The 27,127-nt window shown below is 50.0% G+C and overlaps 3 protein-coding genes across 3 annotated transcripts; 2 read left to right on the plus strand and 1 right to left on the minus strand.

The window, feature by feature from the left end:
* Window positions 1-163: 163 nt before the first annotated feature.
* Window positions 164-2,527, plus strand: LOC128279122 (post-GPI attachment to proteins factor 3). Its single transcript, XM_053017843.1, has 6 exons — window positions 164-169; window positions 470-644; window positions 723-880; window positions 946-1,360; window positions 1,428-1,632; window positions 1,714-2,527. Exons 1-6 carry the CDS (start codon window positions 164-166, stop codon window positions 1,790-1,792), a joined length of 1,038 nt encoding a protein of 345 aa, XP_052873803.1. The 3' UTR covers window positions 1,793-2,527.
* A 137-nt stretch (window positions 2,528-2,664) lies between these two features.
* Window positions 2,665-6,849, minus strand: LOC128277743 (probable ATP-dependent RNA helicase DDX20). The gene is made up of 2 exons (XM_053016251.1): window positions 6,374-6,849; window positions 2,665-6,316 (listed from the first exon to the last, which is right to left on the minus strand). The coding sequence occupies exons 1-2, from the start codon at window positions 6,552-6,554 to the stop codon at window positions 3,222-3,224; spliced, it is 3,276 nt and encodes a 1,091-aa protein (XP_052872211.1). The 5' UTR covers window positions 6,555-6,849; the 3' UTR covers window positions 2,665-3,221.
* A 1,216-nt stretch (window positions 6,850-8,065) lies between these two features.
* Window positions 8,066-10,759, plus strand: LOC128268002 (D-glucuronyl C5-epimerase B). Its single transcript, XM_053004988.1, has 4 exons — window positions 8,066-8,184; window positions 8,876-8,977; window positions 9,035-10,538; window positions 10,608-10,759. Exons 1-4 carry the CDS (start codon window positions 8,140-8,142, stop codon window positions 10,757-10,759), a joined length of 1,803 nt encoding a protein of 600 aa, XP_052860948.1. The 5' UTR covers window positions 8,066-8,139.
* The last annotated feature ends 16,368 nt before the right edge of the window (window positions 10,760-27,127 follow it).

Here is a 27,127-nt window from a genome sequence, read left to right on the forward strand (position 1 = left end):
ACTACGGATAAAAATCTGATGACGGTCTGCAAGCGAGAAACTTCAAGTGCAGTTCGTGTGGCAGGGTTGCATCCGTGGCTGGACTGCTGTCAAAGTGATGACCATTGAAAACCATGACCGCTCGTTTCTGATTGCGATTTAGAAAGAAAAAGCTGGAATCAGAATGATTGTAAAATCGCTCTTTATTTACCTCAATAATGAATAATGTCATATAACGAAAATAAAGGATAATATAATATAATCAAACAGAGATAATATTTCTCATCTTTTCACGTCCATCTCATTCTCACTATGGGGCATCTCACGTTCATCTCACCTCTCACTCCGGGTTTGTTTTGATTCCGGGGGAGGAGAAGTGAAGGAGCAAAGCGTCCTTGCGAGGAGTGTAATTTTATAGAAGGAGGATTGTGCGACATGATCCTGTGATTTGTTCTGTCTGTTGGTTTGCTGCTGGAGTCATTGTTTGCAGAATATCGCTTTGGGCAACGAGCGCGCGACGACCGCGGTCACGATGATTCGGTCGCTGGTACTCAGTTGTTTACTGTTGATCTATTGCTTTCGCCTAATTTTCGCTTCCGGCGGCGACCGCAGCCAATACTATCAGAATTGTTTAAAGTTTTGCACGCTCGATAACTGTACCAAGTGTAAGCAGTGGCGCACCGCATTGTAATGCACTGTAACTGCACTGTGCACTGTTGTGTAATGCATTGTTTTGATTTCAGCTGGTATTTCGTACACACGAGAATTACAATGGAAGCATGACCCGATCAATAAGTTGCTCCTGTGGACCTGTTACGACGAGTGCGGCTACGAGTGTGTGTGGAAGACAACCAGCGCATTTCATAACCGCAACTGGACCACTCCCCAATTTTACGGGAAGGTAACCGTTCGCCCCATCCCGGTTTGTGTGATGAAACTTAAATTTAAATCTGCGTTTTTTTTCAGTGGCCCTTTGTCCGGTTTCTTGGCATGCAGGAACCGGCATCGGTGCTTTTCTCCGTGGCCAACTTCGTTACGCACTACAAAATGATGCAACGCTTCAAGCGAGAAGTTCGCACCGATAGCCCCATGTTTGGAACGTGGCGCGCTTTTTCGTTCATCTGTCTCAACGCTTGGATTTGGTCGGCCATCTTTCATACACGGGATTTCCCCATCACGGAGCTGCTAGATTATACTTTCGCGTACTCGATGGTGCTTGCCTCGTTTCACGGGATGGTGCTGCGCATGATACACCGGATGTCGGTGGTTCTCCGGGGCACGTTCAGTACGCTGTGTGTGTTGTTTTTCGTTAATCACTTTTCGTACCTCAGCATCGGACGGTTCGACTATTCGTACAACATGAAGGCGAACATTGTCACCGGTAGGGTTCTGAGTTTTTTTTTGAGGCGAGATTCCTAGTTTAAAATGGCCATCGATCATTGTGACAGGGATGAGCGGCGCTCTCGGGTGGATGCTGTGGTGTTTGATGCAACGCCGGAAACGTCGCTACGTTTGGAAGTGTTTTCTGTTCATCGTCCTTGCGACGCTATCGCTGCTGCTGGAAGTAAACGATTTCCCACCGATCCTGTGGACCTTCGATGCGCACTCGATTTGGCATCTGGTAACGGCACCACTCACTGTTCTATTCTATAGGTAACGCGTATCGTTGAGGTCCTCAGGGAACCCGCAATTACGTTGCGTCGGTTGATTTAACCTAATCTTGCCCCTTTCCAGTTTTATCATTGAAGACTGTAAGACGTTGCGAAAAGAAATGGCGCTCGGCGAAGACGAAGAAAACCGTAAGCTGTTGTAAGGAAGGCAACGTTCCGGAATCCAGCCTGCGGGGGGTTTTCGCAAAGAACCAGCGAACAACTATCTCCACGACAATAATATTCAAGCCAGCGTCGATCAAAAGTAAAAAAAGTACGGGTTAATTCGACGCAACTAAATATCCTTTACGGCGGATAACATATTGCATTGTCGAAAACTATCGCGTTCCGGTGAGAAGACATTTACAGGTTTAGGTAATTTACATAATTCGACAGATTTTAATTTAAAAAATCACCAAGCAAAAAACCTACCACAAAACAATTTTCGAACAAGTTAGTGATCAGACGGTTGCCAAAATTACGATTCCCCAGATCGCACAGTAACTGCGAACCGGTGGCTTTATGGAACTAAACATCATCACGGAACAAATATCTTAATGAAGTTTGCAAAAATAATAACATTCTATACATCGTCACGAGCAGCACCGGGCCCGAGCAGTGTAGATAGTTAACATGTCAATTTTATGGGCTCGAAAAAGTTTCCGCACTTCCGATTCCAGCGTTTGTGAATGTTTGCTGATAGTCGTAGCCGTGAAATTTGTATCCCTTTGCACGGATTTCTAGTCAACTTGTACGTGGCGGCATTAGGGTAACGTGAGTGGGATATTTTCACTTCCCTCAGTTACCATAACGATATTTCAGGATGTGTAAAACATGACTGTTTACTGTAAAGGAAACCATTGCTACCGTTTCGTAACGTAGAGAAGTGTACCTAGACTAGGACCAATATACAAATTTTAATCATATATTCTTATTCGATCAACAAAACGATTTGCTGGGTTGCTGTTTCACTTTTCTGACGAGAGGATCATGATGACTGAGAAGCGTTTCATTTGGATTTAGTTTACACATTGGTTTATTTCGCGCGGTACAGGCCGTTACACATTATTAATTAGCTTTGCCGCTGCGCTTTACAGTTTTTTTCATTAACGATAAAAAAACACGTTTACAGTTCTGAAAAATAATTTTACAGTTTAATGTGAAAACGGGAATACCCCTCGGAGCCTTGCTCTGCTTAAACTCTATCATCTTTGCTTAAGAGAATGCGAATCCGGTGAGCATTTGCTCTAAGCGCCGGCAGCTCCGCGAGGCGCACACATCGCAGGCGAGCAGCGAGTCGTGTATGTTTATATATTTATACGTGTGTATTTGTGTTGCTACTTCAGCGTAGAGGGTTAGTTAAATAGGCGAATTCTAATGTGCATCTTAGTTAACCGTTAAATAGCGCACCATTGTGTCTCCACCACCGCATGCTTTGCTTCGTTCAGAATCACAAGTTTAAAATTTGCTGAATTTTTGCCCCGTTTTGCCCTGCCTACCCGGATGCGAAAGCTAAACAGCAATGGCGACGATCGAAAGATCGGTTGCTTCCCCACATTAGTGCCCTCCTCGCTGCGGTCCCCTGCGCGAGCTTCACGGACTTCGGTAAGTATTGCGCCGTGTGTAACTGGCAAAGCGGACATAATCATTGATCTGCGTCAGCTGATTCCAGTACTGATTGCTCCACAGGGCGTACGTTCGATGGTAGGCGGCAGTAGCTTGGGCATCCGGGCTAACGGGTGTTCGGGTCCGTTGTCGGACGATGTGTGACGAGTGCGCCGGGAACGGCCCTGCGCTTTCCATTTGCACAAACTGTGGACCACTTATATCTTCCTCCGGGGCACCTCCAACGATCACCGGAGCGATGGGGATCGTTGCGGGCCCCGGTGTTGATCCTGGGCCTCCGGCTGCTCCAACGGACGCACTCACGAACAACGGCGACGGAGCAACCGAAACCGAGTTGGAGGCCACAATTTGCTCCAAACTACCTGCTGTCACGAGTGCTGCCGATGTGCCGCCGGCACCGCCGCCACCGCCCATCAGCTCGTTGGCCGTTTCTTTCGGTGTCGATTTGGCCGACGTTACCGAAATGCGATCGACATCATCGAAGAAGGACGAGTTCGATCCATCACTGTCATACTCCGATGAGTATGAGCTTGCGTCGTCCATGTCATCGTGCGGTTCATCGTTCGGAACCGCCTCGATCGGTATCGGCAGTGGCAGCAGAGGTTGATCCAGCATCTCCGGTGGTTCGGGGGTCGAGCCTACGTTCGAACCGACCGTGTTTGAGTTCAGCTCAAGCGAATCCTGTTGCTGGAAGCGAATCCGTTTCGGAATCTTCGCCTGTATCACATCCTCTACGTCGTCCTCTTCTTCTTCCTCAAACAGTGAACCCCGATTCGAGCCGCAGGTGTTCGAGTTCAGTTCGATCTCTTCGCCTTCCAGCTCCAGTTCGGCCACCGATCGTCGTTCGTGGCCCAGAAGAATCTCGGCGTGCTCTTCGGCCGTTGTACGATTGTGCAGTCGCGAAGGATCGAGCGAAATGCCCGACGGAACCACATCCGGCACGGATCCCTTCCTCGACAGCTCCCGGTCACTGATCGTGTCGTCGTGCACCTCGAGGCTGCAACCGTCGATGGAGTGAAGCTGTACCTGGTGTTCCTGCTGCTCCACGCTCAGTTCCTTCTGCTCCATAATTTTCGCAAACAGAGCGTCGTTGTTCGACTCGAACGCGGGACACTCGTTCACGTTCGATTCGCTGTCGGAGCTGTGCTCGAGGTCGGAACAGTCGACCGAGCGCATCTGGCGAACGGCGCGCGGATCAGGGATCTGATTGAGACGGGCCAGCGGGGCATTGAAGTCCGAACCGACCTCCACCTTTTCGGTGACGTTGGTGCTGAGCGACGAGCTGCTACTCTCCCCGTCCGAATCCGCTGCGAACTCGTTCACCGTTAGCTGTTCCAGTCCCAAAACGATCGTTTCCGGAGAAGTGATTGTCGGAACTGCGAGCATTAGGCCGTTGTTTACTTCCGTGGCGCACACTGTGGACACTTTCATGCCATTTCTCGAAGGTCCCGGCTTGGGTGAAGGTGCCGACGATGAATCGTCATCATCATCATCATCGTCATTGTCCGTCGCACCATTGGCCGGCTCCGCGTCCAATGATTCGTCTGCTTTTCCATTTGCCTTGCGATTGCCGTTAACTGAATCGAGTTTAGTAGTACCAGTTCCAGTGCCACCCGGTTGGGGCCGCTCTAAGCTTAAGTTTCCCATCGATACGGTCATATCGTCCACTGCACAGCTCGGCGCAGATACGTTACCGTTCATCTCTCCGGTGTGCCCGTTTCGCTTTCCGTTCACGACCGTTGTTTCCTGGCCCTCAGTTGCGCTCACCTCGACCACCGTTTCTTCGTCGGAAGTCGACTTTTCCAAACTATCGTCCAGCTTCGTGTCTTCATTGTTGTTTACCCGTTGACCCGCCGATGGTGCATTCGCGATCTTTTCACCTACCGCGGCCGCCACCTCATGGGTGGCGTCCAGCATTTTCATCGCTTTTAAAAACAACTGATCCGCATCGCGATCACGAATTTCCTGTTCCATCTGTGAGGCGAACAGCTTCTCGTACCGGTCGCCATACGTCGCAAACTGCCAAATGTGTTCCATCGTGTCCTGGCTGGGCATGCGATACACGAACATCTCATTCCCGCCGATATCGTGTAGTATGCGCCTGAATCGTTCCATATCTTTGACACCGGACACCAACGTGACCGCGATTCCGTTCGTACCGAAGCGTCCCGCCCGCCCAATTCGGTGCAGGTAGGTCGCGTGGTCCTTCGGTACTTCCGCGTTCACCACCAAATTGACGGCTTCCACATCGATACCACGTGCGATCACGTTCGTGGCCACCAGAACTCGGGCCCGTAGCGCACGGAAATCATCCATTGCTTTCAGACGCGAACGCTGTTCCATCCCACCGTTGATCATGTCCGCAGGCCAACCGCCCTTCCGCAGGTAGTTGCAGTACGTTTCGGCTTTGGCGGTCGTGTTTGCAAACACCACTGCCTGTGTGAAAACGATCTGCCGAAAGAGCTGCCCCATCGAAGCCACTTTCGCCAACAGATCCTTCACATTGTCGCTCTCTTCCGGAAGTTCACGCACGAATTGCTTGATCCCGTACAGCATCGGAACCTCCCGTTTAGGCGTGACGCCGATAAACTTCTCATTCATGTAGCGCAACAGCTCCCGGTCGCGGTTGTTATAGAACGTGGCGCTGCAAACGAGCGTTTGTCGCTTCTCGGGCAGCGCCGCCACGATGCTGTTGATATCCTTGCGCATGTCGAGCAGTGTGTCCGCTTCGTCCAGAACGAGCGTCCGGATGTGGGACGTGTTGAGCACATTGCTTTTGATGAGGTGCAGCAGCCGGCCCGGAGTGCCAACGACGGCAGAACAATTCTGAAGATTTTTCCGATCAACACTGATCTCCATGCCGCCGATGAAGCTGCGGGCCTTAAAGTTTGGCACATCGGCCCCGATCCGGTTCAGTACGCCCTCGATTTGAACAGCGATTTCGCGTGTCGGTGCGATCGTGAGCGACTGTGGAAAGCCCACCTCCGGCAGGTGCGATTCCACGATCGTCACTGCGAAGACCAGTGTTTTGCCTGTTCCCGCTTTTGCCTGCACTAGAAGATCTGCAAAAAGAGACGTTGAACTAGTGGCCACTTTTCACACTCTCTATCCGCGCTTACCGAAATCACACCGCGCCAGCGGAATGGCACGGGCCTGTATCGGCGAAGGGTTTAGGAAATTATTCCGCGCAAGGGCTTGCTTAACCGTCGCGGAAAGAGGCATCATGTCGAAGCGAAGCGAAGCATCGAAGAACACGTCCGCCGTGCGTGGCTTTTCATCGTTCAGGTTGTGTGCAGCCATGGCTGCGAGAGATTCCGGATTGTGGGAAAGTAACGGGGAAAGAGGGATGGAGATTGTGTTGCGCTTCAGCGGCGCTCCTCGGCCGAACACTCTACGTCCACGACACTACCAAAGTTCGTGGCCCGTAATGGCAAGAAAATGGACAAGGGTATTCCCCCTGCCGTTGCTAATTGTTTCCACTTTGTTGTCCTCCAGCAGCCCTATTTGCCGAGGAGTCTGCTTCATACGCAAATGACACGCAACGCAATAGATCGTCACCTGCACACGGCCTACTCGAGCTCGATAGCGTTCGCGAACTTGCTGCACCCTTTTTGGCGAAAAAACGGTATCCGTTTTTTCTTCTTTTGTTTGCGACGCACCCGAAATACACTTCCTTGCCTATTGCCTTGTCTATTGTCCTAGTGATTTACACTCCCGAAAATGGATTGCATACTACCGTCCTTACGCGTCGCCTTCTGACAGCTGCGTCGATGAAAAGCTTCACCGCACTTTTGCCAGAGTGAGATGCAATCGGTCTACCAGTTTATCGATGGTGGAGGGAGAAGGACCACACTTTTCCGCCTGTTACGATTCGATCATCGACAGTTTTCCTGGTAAACAATGAAAATAAGCTGAACTTGTGCTGCGAATACGATCGATTTCAAACACCTTAAGCAAAAGCTTAAATGATGTGATAAAGCCATAAATTTTCTACACAAAATACGTTGTTTTCGACTTTTCGGTAGCAAACCGGTTTCATCGATTCTGCGTACCAGTCGCTTTGTTTTGATTCGGGGCTGTCAACTCTGACGGCCTTGCTGCCCCTTCCCCGACTTCGCCACTCTTCGCTCCCCTCACCAACCAACCGCGATCGATCGACGCACCAAAACATACACACGAAAGGCCGAAAAAAGTCAACACGCAGCAAACGTCAAACCGGAGGAGTGCGGGTTTGGTCAGAAACACCTGGGCAGGATACGAAGGACATTTTGCATGCCGTGTTCAATTGCACACACACGCGCACCCCGTCACAGTGCGTTGTTGTGTGTCAGCGAGAGAAGTGGCAGAAAATATAGGACCCTCGCACGGTACGTCCCCAAACTCGGAAGTGCGAAAAAAAAACTATTGGTCCGCAGTTCGCAATCGACAGCCGTGTGGGATGTGAGGTCGGCCAGCGTTGTAGCACTGTTCCCAAAAAAACCTGCTGGTGGGTGGTAGTGCACGAATCAACAACATCTTCATCACACATCGGGAAGTAGTGAAACGCATAAAACAGGACCCCTGCTTCCGCTATGGTTCCCATCATATGGTCAGTTGCCGACACGAATTGAACGAAAGGGGCCAAGCAAACTGTGCCGACTCTAAGCATGAACGCTGGAACCACAGTAACCGTGCGACGATTGCCTAGCGACCATGGTGGCCGATGGTGAAAAGGTGCAAAAAGCGAACGGAACGCTACAGTAACAAAACGTAGAACGCATAAGTAATGATCACCTAGTGTGCCGTGCTTGACCATTCCGGCAGGCAAACCGCGAGTGCTGGAGTTTGTGAGTGTTTCCCTGTTTGTCCTGTGCCCGACAGTGTCCTGCAACAATCATCCGAGTCGATGACTGCGTTCAAAAACGGCATTGGCGCATCCGCAGATCAGAAGGTATCCGGCAGGAAGTGGTACATCTTTTCGTTTCGTCGATTGATTGATAACCATGAACGCGTTACATTTATAATTTTCCATTTTTCTTTCAAATTAGCAGAAGGTAGCGCCATTTCCTCGCACAGGACGAGTGCTTTGATGTCAAAGGAAAAATGTTTCAAAATATACTTTCTCGAAACAGCCAGATGAGCTTAGGAGACACTTTTTGATTCTTTCGTGACTACAATCTTTTTTCAATAAACACAAGTACTTTTGAATCTTGGTTATTTCGTCGGATTGGGATTCGAGTTAATTGGTTGGATGGTAACCTTTTCCTTCCTTGCATTTGCCGGTGGTTTGCGAATCTAAAAGTAAATTCAACTTCACTACTCTGCCTTGAGCTCGGGTTATCGATCAGTGTATCAAAGTGGTTCGTGTATGATTTATGGTTATTGACCATGCCGAAACGGAAATTGCACGCCTATTTGAGTACGGCAGTAGGAGGTTGGCAAGGAGGTTATTGATGGAGGATTGAGAGGAGTGTATGATAAATAGATGCAATCAAGATTGTGACGTATTGTTCCCAAGCTGTGTAGGCCACATTCCTGCCGCTAGGTAGCAGGCTAGCTTCTTTCGTTGCTACCTTTCATCGTTGGACAAAACCGTCACGGGTACATTTTCACTTACATCGCATTTTGGCTACTTTTTTCAGACCCGATTCTTTCTCATCATTATGCGGCTGAACCCAAAGTTTCTGCTCAGTCTCTGCGTGGCGGTGACACTGATAACGTTCGCCCTTTGGGCGTACTGTGGCGTCGGCCACGGGCTGGTTCCAAAGTGGCCCCAGCACCATGGAGACGGTAGTGGTAAGCTTTACTTGTGGTTAACTTTCTCGACCAGCCCTCACTCAAAGGAATTGCTTCCTTCAACAGGGGATCTGTTCGAGCAGACGGAGGAAATCGACTGTATCATCAATCAGGAGTACGCGATCGGGTGCCGCAAGGAGGGCGATGAAGTGTATCTGCCCTTTTCCTTCCTGCAGAAGTACTTTGACGTGTACGGGTCGCTGAACGTGGTCGATGGCAGCCGCAGGTTCGATTGGACGCACAGCTACGGGAAAGTTAACTATCCCAAGGGAGGCTACGATCCCCGTGGTATCTTTATGTACTTCGAAAACTACAACGTGGAGATGCGCGATCGCGTAAAGTGCATCAGTGCGCTCGAGGGTGTCCCGATTTCGACGCAGTGGGAAAGTCAGGGTTACTGTTACGCCACGCAAATTGCTCAGTTTGGACTTTCGCACTACAGTAAAAACCTGACCGAACCAGAGCCACGCCGCAAGGTGGTCGAGGATGGTGATCGTGAAATGGCCGCCTGGATCATACCGAAAAGTAGCTCCCTGAATAGAACGCTCGATCCGATCGTCGCGAGGGCGGGAGGACGATCGACGGGCGCGAACATGGTGTTGACCTTCTCCACCGGCAAGTCTTTCGATACGGCGCTCGTCCTGCCGATGGATCATGTGTTGGATTTGGTACTGAGCGTAGACGTGCTGCTGAAACCGAACTCAACCCTATGCGTGACGCTGCAGAACCGGGAAACACAGAAGATGTACCACGTGTACTACATTCTTGCCGATCTTCTGATCGGCGTACAGGATGAGAACATTTACTACGGCATCGGTCTAAACAGTACCGGAGTGTGGAAGCGTTTGACCCGCGATCTGTTTGTTGATCTGCAGAAAGGTTTGCCACAGTACGTGATCACCGACAAGCGGCGCAAGATGCGGCGCACTGAGTTGAAGGTGGTGGAAGTGTCGTTACTCGGCAACGGCAGTATCGACAATTTGACTCTCTCGACGAGTGAACATATTGCACATTTTTATGATGCGGCCGAGTGGTTGATACGGCACCAGGACCCGAGTAGCGGTGGATGGCCTATTCCAGTGCGAAGAAAATTAGGCTCTGGGTTCGGTGAGCTGGCACGTGGATGGTACTCGGCAATGGCTCAGGGCCACGCCATTTCGCTACTGGCACGAGCTTACTACCATTCGCGGGGTGACCAACGCTATCTGCGGGCGGCTCTCGACGGGTTAAAGCTCTTTCGGATACCGTCCTACCAGGGCGGAGTGCTGGCCACTTTTCTGGGGAAGTACGCCTGGTACGAGGAGTACCCGACGACACCGCACTCGTTCGTGCTGAATGGCTTCATCTACTCGCTACTGGGACTGTACGATTTGAATTCGACCGCACCGGCCAACCAATCGAACGAAGCTGCGATGCTGTTTGAGCAAGGCATGACGAGTCTGAAGAAGATGTTGCTCCTGTACGATACGGGATCGGGTACGAGCTACGATTTGCGTCACTTTACGCTCGGTAAGTACTGTAGATGGTGGTCACCGTTTATTATCGCCTGTGGTCACGATGTGTTGGCGCTCGTTTTAGGAATTGCACCAAACTTAGCCCGATGGGACTATCACGCAACGCACGTCAATCAACTGCTACTGTTGGCCACTATCGACCCTGACCCGCTGATCATCCAGACGGCTGAACGGTGGAAAAACTACATGATAGGCAAACGAGCACAGCACAATTAAAACCCGGCGCAGGCTGGCGTGAAACGCGAACGATTTGGAACCACTTTTCACTGGGGTTTCCCATTAATCCTAGACCTATAATCTTCTCCACTTCCATTTCGAATGCCTTACACAATGTCGAAAAAAAAAAACACATATAGGAAACATAAACCTAGGATCGTTAGCTCGCGGGAATTGTAGCGTCATCACCGTAGAACCGAGTCAAAGGACGGAAAAGAAAGAACGAATTAGGGCAGAAGAACTGATGGTCAAAGTGGTAGTATTAGCAGTAATAGCAGTAGACCTAGTAGTGATGGAACTTGCAGCACTCGTTTGGCATTCGTATGACGCAGTGACGGGTTGGGTGACGGTGATCGGGGTTGGCTGTTTGCGATCTCCGATCTCCTCTCCTTGTGCCCAGTGGGTGAGCAGTATCATCTTTCTAAAGTATTGGCAAACGGAAGAGATCACTTACTCGTGATATGATCGGTACCTTTAGCGTAAGTGGTGTTGTAAATATGTAACCCGTTCTTTCCAATTTTACTGGCTAGAACTTGTAGTGCGCCTTTCGATCGAAAGAGTGAACAACTCGCTGCACACTTCTTTCCCGTTTACCGATAGCGGAACCCAAAGGATCACAAGCCGTGGCGTGCCCATGGAAAGAAACCTTTACTAGATGCTTTCAACTTTTGTACGACGACAGTGTGCACAGCACGCCCGTGGCCACACATACCTTACACTCTAGATAAGTCACCATCACACAATAATCATCAAGTCACAAGATGTACCACAGGGATAGCGTTTTTTAGGGCGAGGCTGTAATGAAGGTTGTAAAAATCGATCCAAATATCCTTATTAGGCGCAATGTATTATGCTTCTCCTAAAAACGTACTTACGAGGAAGTGCACCCTAGTTGCCCACACGAACATTCATGCCAATGGCTCAATGGGGGGGTGAGCATGGAAATGGCATGGAAGCTTATAATTTATGATGTTACGGCTTCATTTGCCCTGTTGATCACTGTTGCAAAGCAACTCATCGGATGCGATGGTTTGAACTCTAAAGCGTTTGCAGCGGTCTCGTAGTTCCGTAACAAGTCAACCTTTCTTGATCTTTACTATGCACAAACGAAACGGGTGTGAAGGGATCACCAATCGGTAGAACACAATTAGAAATCAAACTACTACAAAACCAACATTTAGAGAGCTTATACTAGATACACAACCTATTTGAGCGAGATAGCGAGGACACTGGGCGATTTCACGTTCAATCTATTGTTACAGGACTAGCGAGTGCAGCACAATGGCAAACACAGCACTCGGAAGAAGGGAAGTTTGTCTAAAAGTTTAGCGTGCACACACATCCACAAAGATTTACGATAATTGGTAGTAAGCGATATTAAAAGTACTGTTAAAAGTGCAACGATTAGAATGGAATGTTCGACAGAGTTCGAGAGTTGGGTAAACGAATGGATCGCGAATTATTGTTTCTACTGCACAAATTTGCACCTCAACCTGTTTTTTATAATGTGTTTGTATAGTTTATCAATCAGTACCTCATAGTTGTTAGGTTATGCATTGGTTGTGCATTACTTTTTTATGTTTTTGTTATATATTTGCCGAAAGATAGGCTGAATGAGGCCACAAATCGTCTTAAAAGTAGCCCTCATTTAAGTTGGGATTGTTCGATCCTATTCATGTTCATATTTGCTTTAATCCACAAAGGTATTCTACGTTGGTATTCGATTTTAAAACACAGAGCCGTTACATGCCACAAGCAAACACAGAAAATTATCGCACTGCCGTAGTTGTTTGGGTCTTGCTTGGTAGGGTATAATTATTTATGATTAAGGTGCGACCACGAGACACCGAAGCGAACATCGCTTAGAATGCACGCACGAACGAAGTTAAAACGAGTAAGTTTGTATAACTAATAACAAATCTACAAGACTGCTGATCCGATGATCCGAAAATCGATTATTAGTGTGTACCTTTCTACTGGTTCGCTATCGGTGTGGGGGCAAAAAACCTGGACGATTTCGTTCCGAATATTTAATTAACATGAACAACCATCGGAAGCTTACATTTTGTTTATATTTCATGCAGTTAATCCATTCCTAGTTATTGCATAGTTACGATTGCGTTCAGTTAAACTGAGAAATGAACATTATCATAAATGAGCCAGCGCATGTAGAAATGATAGGTGGAATTGTAACAAACAAACTAAATAGCTAACGCTGGTAACGTAACGCCAGGTTGCTTTTCGTAGTCCAAATGAACTTAATTAATTTTGAACTTTTCGAACAATGATTGCACGATGTGAGATGGACGATGGAGATGAGGCAGCGGCTACCGAACTGTGTTTGCCGGTTGATCGTCAGCCGCATGCAGCATTCAATAATACCATCATACCTGACTAGGATGGACGAAGGCTGTTAGAATGTGTGTGTGCGTGTGTTTTTGTAATGTAATAACTCTCTCGACAATAACGTGAGGATGGTTCAGAGTTCATGCCGAATCTGCGTATTCCATTGAAGAATGTAAAAACATTGGTTTAGCTCTGTGCGATCGTTGGCGGCGAAGCGGGAAAGCGGAAACCGACTCCGGATAGTTTAAGTTTAATTCTGCTCCTCCTACCAATAGACTTACGTCAGAGAAGTAGTTCGTCGTGGCCCAACCAGCCACGTGCCACAACAACCAATCCTACGGAAACCTACAAATTATCAATAGCTAGTGAATGGTAGAGAAAAACGGCATATGGTAGGATGTCATCGTTTAAAAATTCCAGAGCGTAGAACACCGCGAAAGCGTCACTTGCATAAAGAATAGCAACTATCAAACTTACTACTGTACGATGATAATACTTTTGAAATGTACAAATTTGTAGGTAATTATAAATGAAAGCAAAAGACTAGCAAACGCGTCAAGTATCCGCGTATCCATGAGAGGAAACAAAACCTGGCACCCAAAGCGACGGCAAACAGTACCAAACCTGACACGCTCCCGAAACAGGATTCCATTTGACTGCATCGTTGGAGTATTGCAAAACAACAACATTATTACTTTGTATTTCGTACTCTAATTTCCTACAAGCTGTTGTTGGAAACATGTTTAACCCAAAATCCGGAGCAGCAGCAATCACTTTAGTGAACAAAACCATGGTACAGGACCTGTCGAAATATAGAACTTTGGGAGTCTTTTAGCTCCTCACCCGGTTCAAATCACTTCGTTAAATGATCGCTCAGCAACTCCTGTATAATCTAAAGTAGAACGTATTCCTTGTAGGACCTTTTTGCAGTTCACTTCTCCGTTGGTTGTACCTTTTGAGCAACGAATGAAATATCCAAATCTCTGATGCAAAAGAGTATTTCACTTTCCTTCAGTGCACACGGTACACGAAGCAATGTCAATAATATCATATCATAATAGGGCGCTGGAAGGAAGCTCACCCAGCTAATACACAATACATAATACTGATTATGACATCATGAACGAAACAATGAACAAGTGAACATTGTAATACGATATGCGTCATGTTGCACAAGACTAAAGTACGGTATGATACGAATCGAACCTATCAATAAACCAATAACAAATGGATAAACATAATTTATATTTATCGCTACGTATGTTGAGCACGTACGTAAGATGGACATCGACGATAGTGAGGCACGCATCGTGGCTAACCCTTGTTTTGGTGTCGAACCGAAGCCTTTCGAGACGATGGGCTTTGGGCTCTCAAATTATCACACCAACGTAATCCACCACACCAACCTCACGTATACGCTGCACTCAAATCAAACGCGACATAAAAAAACGGGAACCGACGCCTCGCAACGGATGATTTGAATTTTTATGGGTCTTTTATGCTGAGCAGTCTGGCAGAGGAATACAAGCTGGCGCACATTACCTGGGTAGCGGTTGTGCAATAATTTTCCAAAGTATTACTTTAACACGCCGGGCGGTGCCGGATGCCCACACTGTGTCCGGGACCTACGGAGCCTTTAAAATTCCTTTTCCGAGAAGTGTGTTTCGACGCAGGGTGAAATAAAGTCGAACGCCAGCGCGTATTATTGTTGTAGCGAGCAGTTGCGTGGTTGTGGATTGGAAAACTGGGCGATGGTAGGTCGCCCGTAAGCTGGCCCGATCTCCACAACCTGTCGCTGGATGGTCGTGGGGAAGGAGAAGAAAAAAAACTCACCACCAGAAACCTTTCCCTTCGAGTGGGAAATAAATTATCGTCCACCGGCGACCGATGCCGCCATCTTGGTGCACTCATGTTTTGCATAGAAATGGTGATTACGCTCGACGGTGATTGCCTGGTGCACTTTTACTAACAGCGCGCCCTGCACACTCGAGTGCGTCCCACGGTGGTGGTCAACCCTCGTGCGAAGGAGTTGTGGCGGAGATTTTACCCCTAGACCGGACGGCAGGTAGTGAGCATTTGGTCCGAAGATAAATGATTGAAGAATGGGCCACGTGACACAACCGTAATCCGCTGCACACTGGGGAGATTCTCTGGGTCACCAGTTTGGTTGGGCACCTTGAAGAAAGGCCCTTAGGATTTACGGTCGTCTGCCGGAAGTGGGCGTAAGTCTGGAAAGAGAAAGTGTTACCGCCTGATGAAGATGTGGGTTGATCGGATCGGCAGGTCGCTAGATCCTATTTGGGTGACGATTTGGTGGCTATGCTTGTCAGCTTATTACGGTCCGTCAACGGGCTATGGTTCGCCGTAGAGCCAACGCAAACAGATATCTACATTTAGACTATCGAATTCGACGGTATGACGAAAGATACATTCTTTAACCTTCAATCGGCGACAAAGGGGTCATTATCTTTGATAGGCGCAGCGTTACCAGCGGGCGCGTCATGCTGGCTCCCGAATGCACCGAAACGATAATCGCACATAATCATCGGTACACGCCAATGTTAATCGTTTCGATGCCGTGTTGATTGCTCTATCGCTCGCCACTGCACCGTGGGCTCCGGCGGATCGAAACGGATGTTATCGGGCGTCCGGATCGCGCCCGGAGTGAAATCAATTTCGATAAATTAGCTACCGTTTTATCAGCCCCCCACTTCGTAGGCCAGCTGGGTGGCCCGGAACGCTTCTTCGGTCTCCGGTTGCGGTCCAGCACAAGAAGGGACCCTGCGGGCCACGCGTGATAGAAGCGCACGCGCTCGAATCTCGCCGCGAAGTTAATGGTAATCTGTAGAAAAACGATCTTTCAAACCGCGCAGGTAAACTGTGGCGATTCGTTCCGTTTTTCAGCGCACAACGTCGGGGTCCGGGCACCGGCAAAGTTTGTTTGCTGTGCTGGCTCCCAGCACAGATGGCTCCAGCCGTGCCTTTCGCCAGGCGGGAATTATTGGAATTAGACGTAATGACGCGCCTTCCCGTGCCACTTTCGGTAACGCGGGCCCGCGGGTTGGAAGCGGCTCTAATAATTTAATCGCCGGAACCAGAAAACCCACCACATCGTATGGCGGTGCGATCTGGTGTACTGCTTGAATCCTTTCGCCCACCAACTCGAGCGAGCGGTGATCGTGATGGCTCGAGGTCGGCTCGAAAGCGCCACCAGATAGTGCGGGCCTCCGACTCCGACCACCGCAGACGGCGATCAGATGTCACACGCCGATCTTAAGTCCAGTTTTTATGGTTCGATAAATCATTCACTTTATCGCCCGACCGAACCGGGGCACAGTTGAAGGCAAACTACGGAATCTTCCGCCATCGCATCGCCATCCGCCGCCGCAACGGGACCGAGCATAAAGTTTAGATTATGCTGATAGGCAGCTCCACCAGCATTGCACTTCCTGGTGCAGGTGTCCCTGAAGACGGTGGGCTCGTATCCTTTTCTCGCCCTATCGCGGTCGTGTCGTGGTCATTGCGACGATCGTTCGATACGCAACTTTGGTCCACGGAAGAGCGAGCAAAAGAAGCGACGACCAACCCGGTTCCCGGTGAATCGAATCGAGTGTCGAGCTCCCGCTGGGAGACCAATTTTCCAGCGGAGGCCGATGAAAAATGGGACGACAACTCATGGCCGGACCATGACCATGATCGTTCGCATCATGGTGCGGCCGCGATGGGCCAGAAACCGGGCACCATTAAATTCGCAATAATATACTCATTATGTTGCGATGTTTATTATTTTGCATACACACCTAATTAAGCTGGGCCGGTTGTGGGTCGAACGACCGTTGCGGCTGGGGCCTACTGGCAAATGGCGGAGCATGTACGATTGTTAAGGGTGATCACAACACCTAACGATGTTGTATAATGGTCTTCGCCGTCGCAGTAGTAAAGATGCGGTGCGCTCGTGATGGACTGAATTAGATTCGATCGCCAGCTGGAGGCACCTTCGTGGCCTCAGGAGAGTCCAGAGGGTGTTCGAGGCTCAATTTTGCGTGTTTATGGACAGCCTGTGCTTGCGCTGTGCGAATAAAGCTTCACCCATATAACTGTAGTGTGCAATCAGACAAGTGTTTAACATGATCATCGTTTGTCGACGTACCATGTATTACTTTAAAGCTTAGGACTTCATCTTTGCAAGTAAAATACGAGAAACATGTGCATAGCAAAGGCATGGAATGGAATGGAACTTACCAGAAATGGATGACTGATGTTGAAAGGGAAAAATCGATCGATAGCTTAGCTATCAATCGTTCTTATTTTATGCATAATTTGAAGCCATTGGTCAAACTCGATGGCTTTGTTAACACTTTGATAACCCTAGAACCCGCTTCAAGGAAAACCTCAACAGTTTTTGCTGCTTTTTCATAATGGGACACCTCTCGGTACGGTAAATACGTTACGATATTCGCATTCTCCGCGCCGGTGGTAACGCCTATCGGGATTGAGTTTATCGAAATCGGTCAACCCATTTCAAGAACGCTGGGCGCCGGTTCGATCAGCTTACCGGATCTAGGGATCGGTTTTTGCTAATTCTGTTTACCGATAGTCGGCCACAGATAACCCGCCGGTCACACACGGGTCCGCAACTGTAGGCCCCGCGCCACATTGACTGCTCCACGTGGTCTCTCACAGAAACGGGAGCAAAGCCAAAGCGAACTCGCAACCCCCCTCGGGGAGGTATGGAAACCGGGCAAAAAGTACCCGGACCGGCCCAGAAAAATTGCAAGCACAGAAAGTGTACCAACATAAAGTAGTGCCCCCGTGACGCGATCCGGCCGGCGTTATATGCCGGGAGGCCTCGCGAATTGACAGCTAATCTCTCGTGGGAGCGCAGAAATAAAATCTATAAATCGGTAAACCATAAATTTTCCCAACCGAATCCGTGCCCCAGGATCGTGGAGGGTGCGCTCGGGTCCGCAGATTGGAAAGTCTTGTCGTTTCCCGATCGATCCGCCAGGGAGCCGGCGTCGATTGTGTCCGTCCGGGCAGGTTTCAGGGTCGGACGCTGGAGCGCAGCCGTCGAATCGCCGTGGAGCCAATTTCTTGGGGTGGGCTGCGATCGCCGTCCGATCGATACAGGCATTCCTGCGGAGCTGATTCATAGGGCACCGCTCGAACGGGGGCTTGCCCTTCGAGCGCTACGGGGAACTCCGTGGCACACATCTGGACATCTGGACAACGGTCCAGAGAGCTCCAGAAATGGCGGTTCAATTAGTGCCCGTTGGCCGATAGCGGTCGAGTGTTGTTTCTTTCGTTTGACGTTCGAATTTGATTCCGTCCACTCTCCCCGTACGTGGTGATATGGGTGGGTTGTATCACACCGTGCTTTAGATTAGATTGGATCGGGCTTAGTTGCACTGATTGGAACGGCGGGAAACCAAGCAATCGTTGCTGGACGGTTGCCTGGAACGATCCGGAGCATAAGATGTCCGAGAGCAAGGCTCAGCGCCTTTCTGCGGTGAGCAGGCCAACCAGGCGGTGAATTTACATACACTTTTAGCAGGACAGTACGGTTTATAGGTATACGATATTATAAAGTGGTCCATTTATGTATTGACAAGTTTTAAGACAAGATCCAATCTTAAAGACATCTCATTAGCCATTTGATCGGTCAATGTTTATTTCCATCGAATTATCGTGGGTTGGTTTTGAACCGTTTTGGAACATTTGAAACCGTGCAATGGGAACTTCAAGTTTAATGATTCTACAATCATAGTTGACTCTGTGGCGTACCGAAACTCGCCAAGCCTGCTACGATGTCGAGTAGGCTTTCGATGCATCATTGTCAAAATTGTGCGTTAAAAGTTATGACCGATAGTGCTGGTTTATTTGTACGAAGAAAGGATTCCTACATAAATAACTCCATCAGGTGAGTGATGCATTAAATAACGAATCAAAATAATACCCCCCCGGGCGTTGTGAAATATCGCGCAAAAATTGAAATCGTCTATCAAACACTATCATTACGACGACGATCCAACAGATGGACGAGCCAAGCCATGCTTCTCAAGACACCTCCCGCTCAGCTTAATGGGCCAACCGTTGAACGGCCTCGATAGCACCGTTAAGCCCGTCGAGTTGCTAATTTTATTTAATTTATGTTCCACCACCGCCCCTGCCGATCCCCTGGACCCCAAAAAACGATTACCCTCATCGAAGCCCCCGTGCGCAGCCTGGAGGCGAATAATCTGTCGAATCGATGGCCACATAAGTGCGCCATTACCCACTTATGCTAATCCACTCTAACGGCCAACGGGGCGATTCATTAGGAATGATTTACCATCAGCACCAACATCAGCTTCCACTCCCAACAGGTTCCGGGACCCTCAATCGTTTATCGGCACACTTCGCAGTTGGGCCCAGCGATGATGGCCCCAAGTGGCCCAACGAATGTTTCAATCACTTCCTAAGGATCAGCCACAAAGATCAATCAGCCGTGCAGCCGTGGCTTGGTTTGGACAGGATCTTCAACTTTACTGTGGACAGCACCATCCGAACCGAATGAGGGAAAGTTAGAGAGAAAGAGAGAGACATTAGAGAGGCGAACACACGGCGATGATTGGGGGCCATCAGCGTTGGCGACATCAACGGAATCCTTTTTGGGAAGTGTGTGATTTATGGGTGGCCTATTCATACTGTTTTCGAAAACCACAACGCTCGAGCATGCTCATCATGTCATAAACCAGCCCCGGGGCCGCCAACAACCTGCGTCTGCGTCTGTCTGTGCGCTGCCACCCATGTCAAACAAAAAAACGTTTACAAACCTCCCGAATTTTATTGGCCGAACTGGCATTAGCGTCGCAACATGTGTCGATCGATGGTGACACGTTTACCATTGCTTTCGAGACAAAAGCCGTCGCCACACCCGCGGCCAGCCCGTCCAGAGTGGATCCCGGTAATGGACGGACCCCGCGACTCATCAGCGATGCAGCCGGGGCTGTAAATTATTGAATATGAATTATTGATAAGCGATCGACGGAGTGATGTGGTTGTTGTCTTCGATCGAATCGATTCGACGCCGGTGGCTTCGCGGTGGCCGAGTGGCCGAGCTGTCTCTCCCGGGTGTCCCCCGGAAGCATCTTAGGTGTTCCTTTTTTTTCGTGTTGCGGGTTTTGTTTACTTCATCCCAGCGGGGTTTGAGACGTTCCGTGGAAACGGGCCGCTCGTCAGTCTCGAGCGCCTTTCGAAAAAGCCCCGCCGTGCTCGTTGGGATCCGTAATTTATGTCACAAACGGTGTCGTTAGTCATCCGTTTCGCTTGCCGTGTTTGCCGATTTCTGACATCGCCCGGCGAAGACGTTCGTCGAAATGCTGATCGTCGCCAGATTTAGGAGCTCGATCGTCAACCGGGTAAAACGGGAGTAATTTTTCAAACAGATCCTGCGCGCGCACTAGATGCGATCTTAAACGGCGGCTCGCTAGGAGCTGTGCGAACCTTTTGCGTTGCAAGCAACGGGACGAACAATTTATTTACCGCCTTGATCGTGCAGCGGGTGCATATGCTGCCGCTTTAATATTATGCATTATTTCAGTTTGCACCCGCATCCATCAAACGCCCCGGTGCCCGGGTTGGCCCCGCCGGTTCACAACGATCCGCCTGTGCCACCGCCGCGACAGAAGGCGTGTAATTTATTGCGTTCTTATTAAAAAATCATTTACCCCGATTTGATGGATGTGCGGCTGTCGTCACGACGTTTTCCGGCTGCGGGTTGGCAAGTATTTATAGGAGATTTATAAGAAAAACCATCACCGTGTTCATGTGCCACACTCTCTGCCGCGGGGATTCGGTGGACGAATTTTTTACTTGAATGTTTGGTTTTGGGTAAGTCTTCCAGGCACCTCAGTCGTAAGTTCTAGAATTTCGACGCGAAACATGGCCCTCGAAGCGACAATTTTAGGTTGGGAAACGGGCGAACGTTACACAGGACCTTCGCGTGACGCTGAGAATGGTACTTATTCGGTTACGCTGATTTGTTTGTTTGTGATTTTGTTTCTTTGAGAGAGTTCTTCCGTAACAAATCTTATTGCAAACGCATCTAAAGGCTTAAACGTCGATGAAATAGCAATGTTTTCCTCAGCTCAGGTCAGTCCCGCATTCTTATAGTCTTGGAGTGGCGGCGCCTAGGTTACGTATGTCTTAAGAAAAACGCTTCCAACGATCTTGTCCAAGAAATTCCAAGCGCAGAGTTTACTGCAAACTATTATCCTCTTTATGGTTTGAAGCCGCCCTGAAAAGTTTATTAGAAATCGTTTAAAGCGCTTCAAATTGCCAGCTCAGATGAGCAGTGATTTAGTCGGGACTCCTGCCCGGAATTAACATTCTTGGGCAGGTGATAAAACAAATGCCATTTGCCGGGGTGCCTCGCCGTGTTTAAGTGCCACGGATTAAAGGCAAAATGACCGTTCATAAAGGTATAATTGTTTGCCAAGATTCAATCACCGAACGGACCCAAGCCCTAAGGCCTTAGAGTAATCATGCTCATATAGAAATAACCCGCGTTTTGTTTCGCCACAAACAAAAAAACTGTTTCAACAGCTCACACAACGGGTCCGTTTTCGGTTTTATGCGCGCCATTTAAGTTGCAGTGCCGCGCACGGTCGTAACGGTGCGCCGCTCGTTACAAATCGTTTGCTCCAATCACCGGAATGTTTACATTTATGCACTCGTTATGCGGTCGCTGTAAACGTGTAGTCCGGAGAAAATGAGCACATTAACGGTGCACTTCTGCCATCTGAGCGTCGCAAGTTTTAGGGGCAACGCATTCGCAGTCACACCGCGACCGCGACCGCGACAATGTTTATTGGTTTTAAGCCGTCAGCGGCACCGTGCAAGTGCATGGCCACCCGTCTAACGGCCACTCCCCGTCAGGTTCCGCGGCCGTAAACCCATTTACACTCCCCGGGACCGGGATGCGCGCGGCCAGGCACATAATTTATGGCCGGTCCGGTCCGCAGTCCGGCTAATTGCGTTTTGTTTTCGCGCAGCGATAGAGATCACAGTTTTTAAGTTGCACGCAAGCGAAGGATACTTGTTTAAGCGCCTCGGTGACGACAGTGCGCTTCTTGGTGCCCTTCGCCAGTGCCCTCTACGGATTAAAGGCTAAACAACCGTCCCAAAAAGGTGCACCCGGTCAGAGGAGATCCAATCATAAACCCCCGCCCCAGTGTCCCGCGGGGGTGCGGGGGTCATAAAAGTGTGTTGTGCCGGAACTGGTCCCGCCACCCGAGTGGGAATCCAAAGCGGGATGACCTGCGCCGTGCGCAGAAGACCAGAAGTGCGAACGATCGTAGCGGGTGGCACCGACCGATGGCCATCGGTGCCGTAATCTCGCCATCGCGAAATGTTTATTTAATTTCGCGTGTCTTCCGTGGCCGGCGTACTTTGTTGCCGTGTGCCGGTTAACCGTTTTATGGGATTTTGATTAATACTGGACGTATGCCCGGTGCCTGAACCCGGCGTGCATGGGGGCGATTGCATTAACCTTCGGAAGGGCAAAAGCCTGGGCCCGCGACCGGACCGGACGATCAGGTTTAATTTGATTAAGCCCGGTCCCGGGGGGTAACGCAACCTGTTCGCACTGAGCCTTTGCAGGCACCTGGTCCGGTCAGGTGGCGCGCTCTGCCGGTTTAAACCATTTCGACGGTGGCCCTAGCGACGCCAACGCTAAGTCGCGCGGTGGTGATGCGATCCGATCGCTGCCCAACATTGTTGCCCCGTCGACGGAATCCGTCGCACCGTGGGGCACGTGCGCCAACGCACGCCCGGTTGGCCACCCGGTTTAGTCGGCGCGCAAAAAGGGCAACATTAGCAGCTTCCGAAGGGAAGCGGAAGATTGATTCGAGGGCCCATTACTACCTGGGCCGTCGGTTTTTTGTTTCGCCCGCGGGCTCTTCACAGGCTCTAGGTCAGCTCGGCGATACAAAGTCGTCGAATCGCGAACGGAACGGAACGGAAACGGAGGATCGCGCCCTGCGCCCGGGACATTCCCGGGCGTTCCTGGTGTCGGATTACGGAGTCGTTTGATTGATGTCAAATGTGCGTGCTAACCGGTGCCTGTTTCCGCCGTGCTTGAAGCACCCGATCATTATAATTAGTGACATTCGCGTGTGCTGGCCGTAAGGCGGGTTCCAGATTCGTTGACGAGCCGCGCCGCGCCCGGCGAAGGGCGATTGGAGTTTGGTTTCCTTCCGAGCCTTCTCGGTCCACTTTCGGACTCCCGCGAAGATTGACAGCCAGACGCCAGACGGATGACCGCACATCACGCAGATGATCGCAGTTCGCGGCGCGGAGTGTGCTGCAAATTATGTTCCACTGCCAATCAGTGATTACTTTTTAACATATTGTTGAGCGCTTGGCGCAATACAATTAAATCATCGTGTGTCGATGGCAAGCGACCGTAATTTACCTTCCCGAGTCGAAATACATCTGGTTTTTAACATCATAAAAAAGTTCTACAATCGCAACTCCACCATCAAAAACATCAAACCTCGTTTGCTTCACAAGCGAATCCGGCGGTCCCGCTGTTGGCCGAGCCGATGCCGAGCAAAGCGGCTACCTCCCGTCAGACGTGGCCAGGGACAGGAGCGTTTGTTTTGTGGCAGGAGTGAAGAATTTATGCTCGCAACATATTTCAACAACATCAACATCGGCCCCTCGGCTCGCTCCACTGACGTGAGTTCGGTCCAATCGTCGTCGATCACCTAATGGCTTCCATTTACGGTGTTTATGGTTTGCTACACAAACCAATGGGCCGGCGCCCAGGTACCCGGTGCCCGGCGAATGGGAGGCGCTTTCTTGGGGTTTATGCAAACTGAAAAAAAATAAGCAAAAAACGAACCCAACACGGAAAGAAACGGTCCCCTCTCGCTCGCTCGCTCGCTAGCTGGCCGAACTCATTAATGCAAACTATGCAGAAATGTAAACTATGCCCGAGAAATATGCATCCTTCTCCGTTGTGTTCCCGTTCCCGCATGTCAAGGCAAACTGGGAAATGGGAAAATGTCAGTCGAAACTTTTCCCATCCGCCCGCACCCTGCCGCCGGGCGGTTCGGCAGTTCCCGAAGGTGAATTCTTTTGCTCGAAGGCGGTCGCCGTCACCCGGAGCGGCAACTTGTTTGGGGGGGCCGCATAAAATGGTTTAAATTAGCGCCGTGCGCGGAACCACCCTTCGCAACGCTGCCAGGAGCGTCTCCGCACTCGGGACTGTAAGGCCGAAAGAGCGAGATAGAGCACGCCAGAATCGTTAGTGAACCGTGGACACGATTTCCTTCGCAGCACGCCCTTTTCGTTTTTGTACAAATTTCCAATTTTTCTGAACACGATTCCATTCCATTGCCATTCTTCTTCCGGCGGCTTCGGAGACGGAACACCGCCGGGACCCAACGGGACCGCCGGGAGAGAAGGCGAGGGACCCAAAGCGGAACCCCGAACTTTTCCAGACGGGCGCACGTTCGGGGGTCGCTTCGCGGCGCCCTGACAGGTTGAAGTATTTACGGGCGTTCGGCGACGCCACGAAACGGTAGCCAGGATGACAGAAAAATCGTTAGAAGCAGTAAATAACAGGTTTCGGGTGAACCGAACGGCGCTCTGTTTCGGGGTCGGTCGCCTGGGTCGGGTCGGTGTGTGACAAAACCCCGATACCCCGCTGTCGGGCGGCGAAATGCAAATTCCGCATAATCCTTCGGCCTTCTTTGGCGGCATCGCACGATCGTGATCTTCGAGTTCGAGTCGGGGGGGGAGGGCGAGACCCACAAGACGCAACTCGCTGTCATTCCGCCGAGTTCTTCCGCCGTTTCCGGAGCGACCGGTTTGATAGAGTGATAAAGTGGACGAACGTCATAAGTGACAAGTGAGGGTCCCCCACTTCCCGCCGCCATCTGGGGCCATCTTGATGGCCAAAGGATTTATGCGGTCGCTGCGACGGGTCTATTCAAATCGATCGCACAAACTGATGAATGTTCTGCGATCGATCGCTTGCTTTCGTCCCGACGCAGACGATGATGATCCCGAGACGTCGCGACGTCATTTCGTTTGCGATCCTGTTTCCCCCGTTTTCAAATCCCCACCCGTTATAATAGAATGAGAAAACGGACGGCGCAATGACGCACCCGGACGCACGAGAATGATTTGTTTGAGCTCGTTTGATGGTTGATTGATTTGGTGCGAATGGAGATTTCAATCATTGTCAAAGCGACGAACCTTTCGAGGTTTTTGTGTCGCGTGACGTGTTTTTCCGCCGTTCTGCTGCTGAAACTTGCACCCCCCCCCGCCGTTGTTTTCGTCCTGCCATTCATCGAGTGGAACGGGCATAAGGCACCGGGGGAAAACGGGACCCCCGCTCGCTTGCAAGAGTGCTCCATTTGGAAAACCACTTTTCCGTCAATTGCTGCGGGGCAAAAAACGTGTCCATCATCGTGATGCGAGGATACCAGGCGTTGCCTTCCTGATCCGCCGGTATGCCAACCATGCGCCACGCACATCGCACGGATCGATCGTTACGGATCACTATGGGGATACGGTTTCGGTCCGATTCCTTTCGCGGAATCGCGCGACAGCGGCAGCAAAAAAAAACAAAAAAACTTTGTGTTTGTGCCTTGAAGAAAACTGACAGCAATTCAACGGTTGGGCCGTCGATGGCGCGTCGAGTATAAAAAGAAATGGCAAAAGTCTAGCTGGCAGAAGGGGCGCGCGCGCGCGCGCATCGATCGGGCAACCCGAAATGGTTCGGTCTCCTTCGTAACGCTGCGGATTGCTGCGTTCAGGTTGTGCAAGCCCCCCCGGCAGCATTCCGGTGGCCCCGCGTGTGGCATCCCCCCGGTGCGGCGGGTGCGTTTCTGATTCGGTTCCGATCCGATCCGATATCGCCACAGCGGGTCTCTAATGAAACGTGCACCCGGAATGGAATGATGGCCTTTTTGCGCGCGAGCGGCGGTGTTCGTGGTGCCGGTGCTGGTGGTGTAATAAAACAACCATCAGCATTCCGCCGGTGTCGTAAGCCCTGAGGTGTATACTATGCGCCCCCTGCGCGGTCGACCGGTCAACCGGTCATTCATGGTCCGGGTAATGCGAACATAGCAAAAATGCCACCGGAGCCCCCGGAGTCGCGAGGATGGTCCGATAAAGTCCGCACCACGACGCGCCACGGAACGGGGTCCGGCACGAAATGCACGCGGCCATTGATGCCAAACATACTTTTTCGAGTCACTGCGCGAAATGCAGAAACAAAAAGGCATGATAGATGGGCCGTCGATCGCCGTTGTGAAAGTATTTAGACAGAAGCTGATGAAATATTGATCCTTTACGTAACGACTGCGTTTGCGTTTGGCGAGACGAGCATCGAAGGAGCCTGATTGCGTCGAACAAGCAAAATGAATGGGCAGTTCGGTGGAACATTACGTGCAGCATTCCTTTTCTGCAACTCTTCTTAAGTAATGCAAAATAGGATTTTAAAGAGCCATAGAGACCATAAGATCCTTTCATAGTCATCTGGCGACAGATCTGGCGAATACAGAGGGTAATCAATGACACGAATTGATGATTTGTTCAAACAAACACTCTTCTTCAGGATTAAACTTCCTTCCTTTTGGGTTAAACCCTTCGAATCATGAAAAGTAAACAGCATTGTCCTTATGGTCTTGATCTACTCACTCACTTATTCCCATAAGCTTGGTCTCAGTACATGTTTAAGCAAATTCATAACAATATTTAATATTTGCTTTGTGTCCCATGTTTACTTGTGTACCCATGGGTACTAAACCTGCTGACACTTACAGGCGCCTGACTTTGCAATCTGTCATCCGATTGGCATGAAGTTAGGTGCGTTTGGAAAGTCCATGTTACTAAGTAATAGACGGCGCTGCATTTTATATTTTTTCAAATAAAATCTCCTTATTTATCGGACATGCTGCTGTAAGCATTACATTCCTAGTGCAGTCCTTGCACGCTACACGCCTCCAGGAACACCGTGCTTAA

The sequence above is a fragment of the Anopheles cruzii genome, chromosome 2 (assembly GCF_943734635.1).
Source record: "Anopheles cruzii chromosome 2, idAnoCruzAS_RS32_06, whole genome shotgun sequence".
Lineage (NCBI taxonomy): Eukaryota > Metazoa > Arthropoda > Insecta > Diptera > Culicidae > Anopheles > Anopheles cruzii.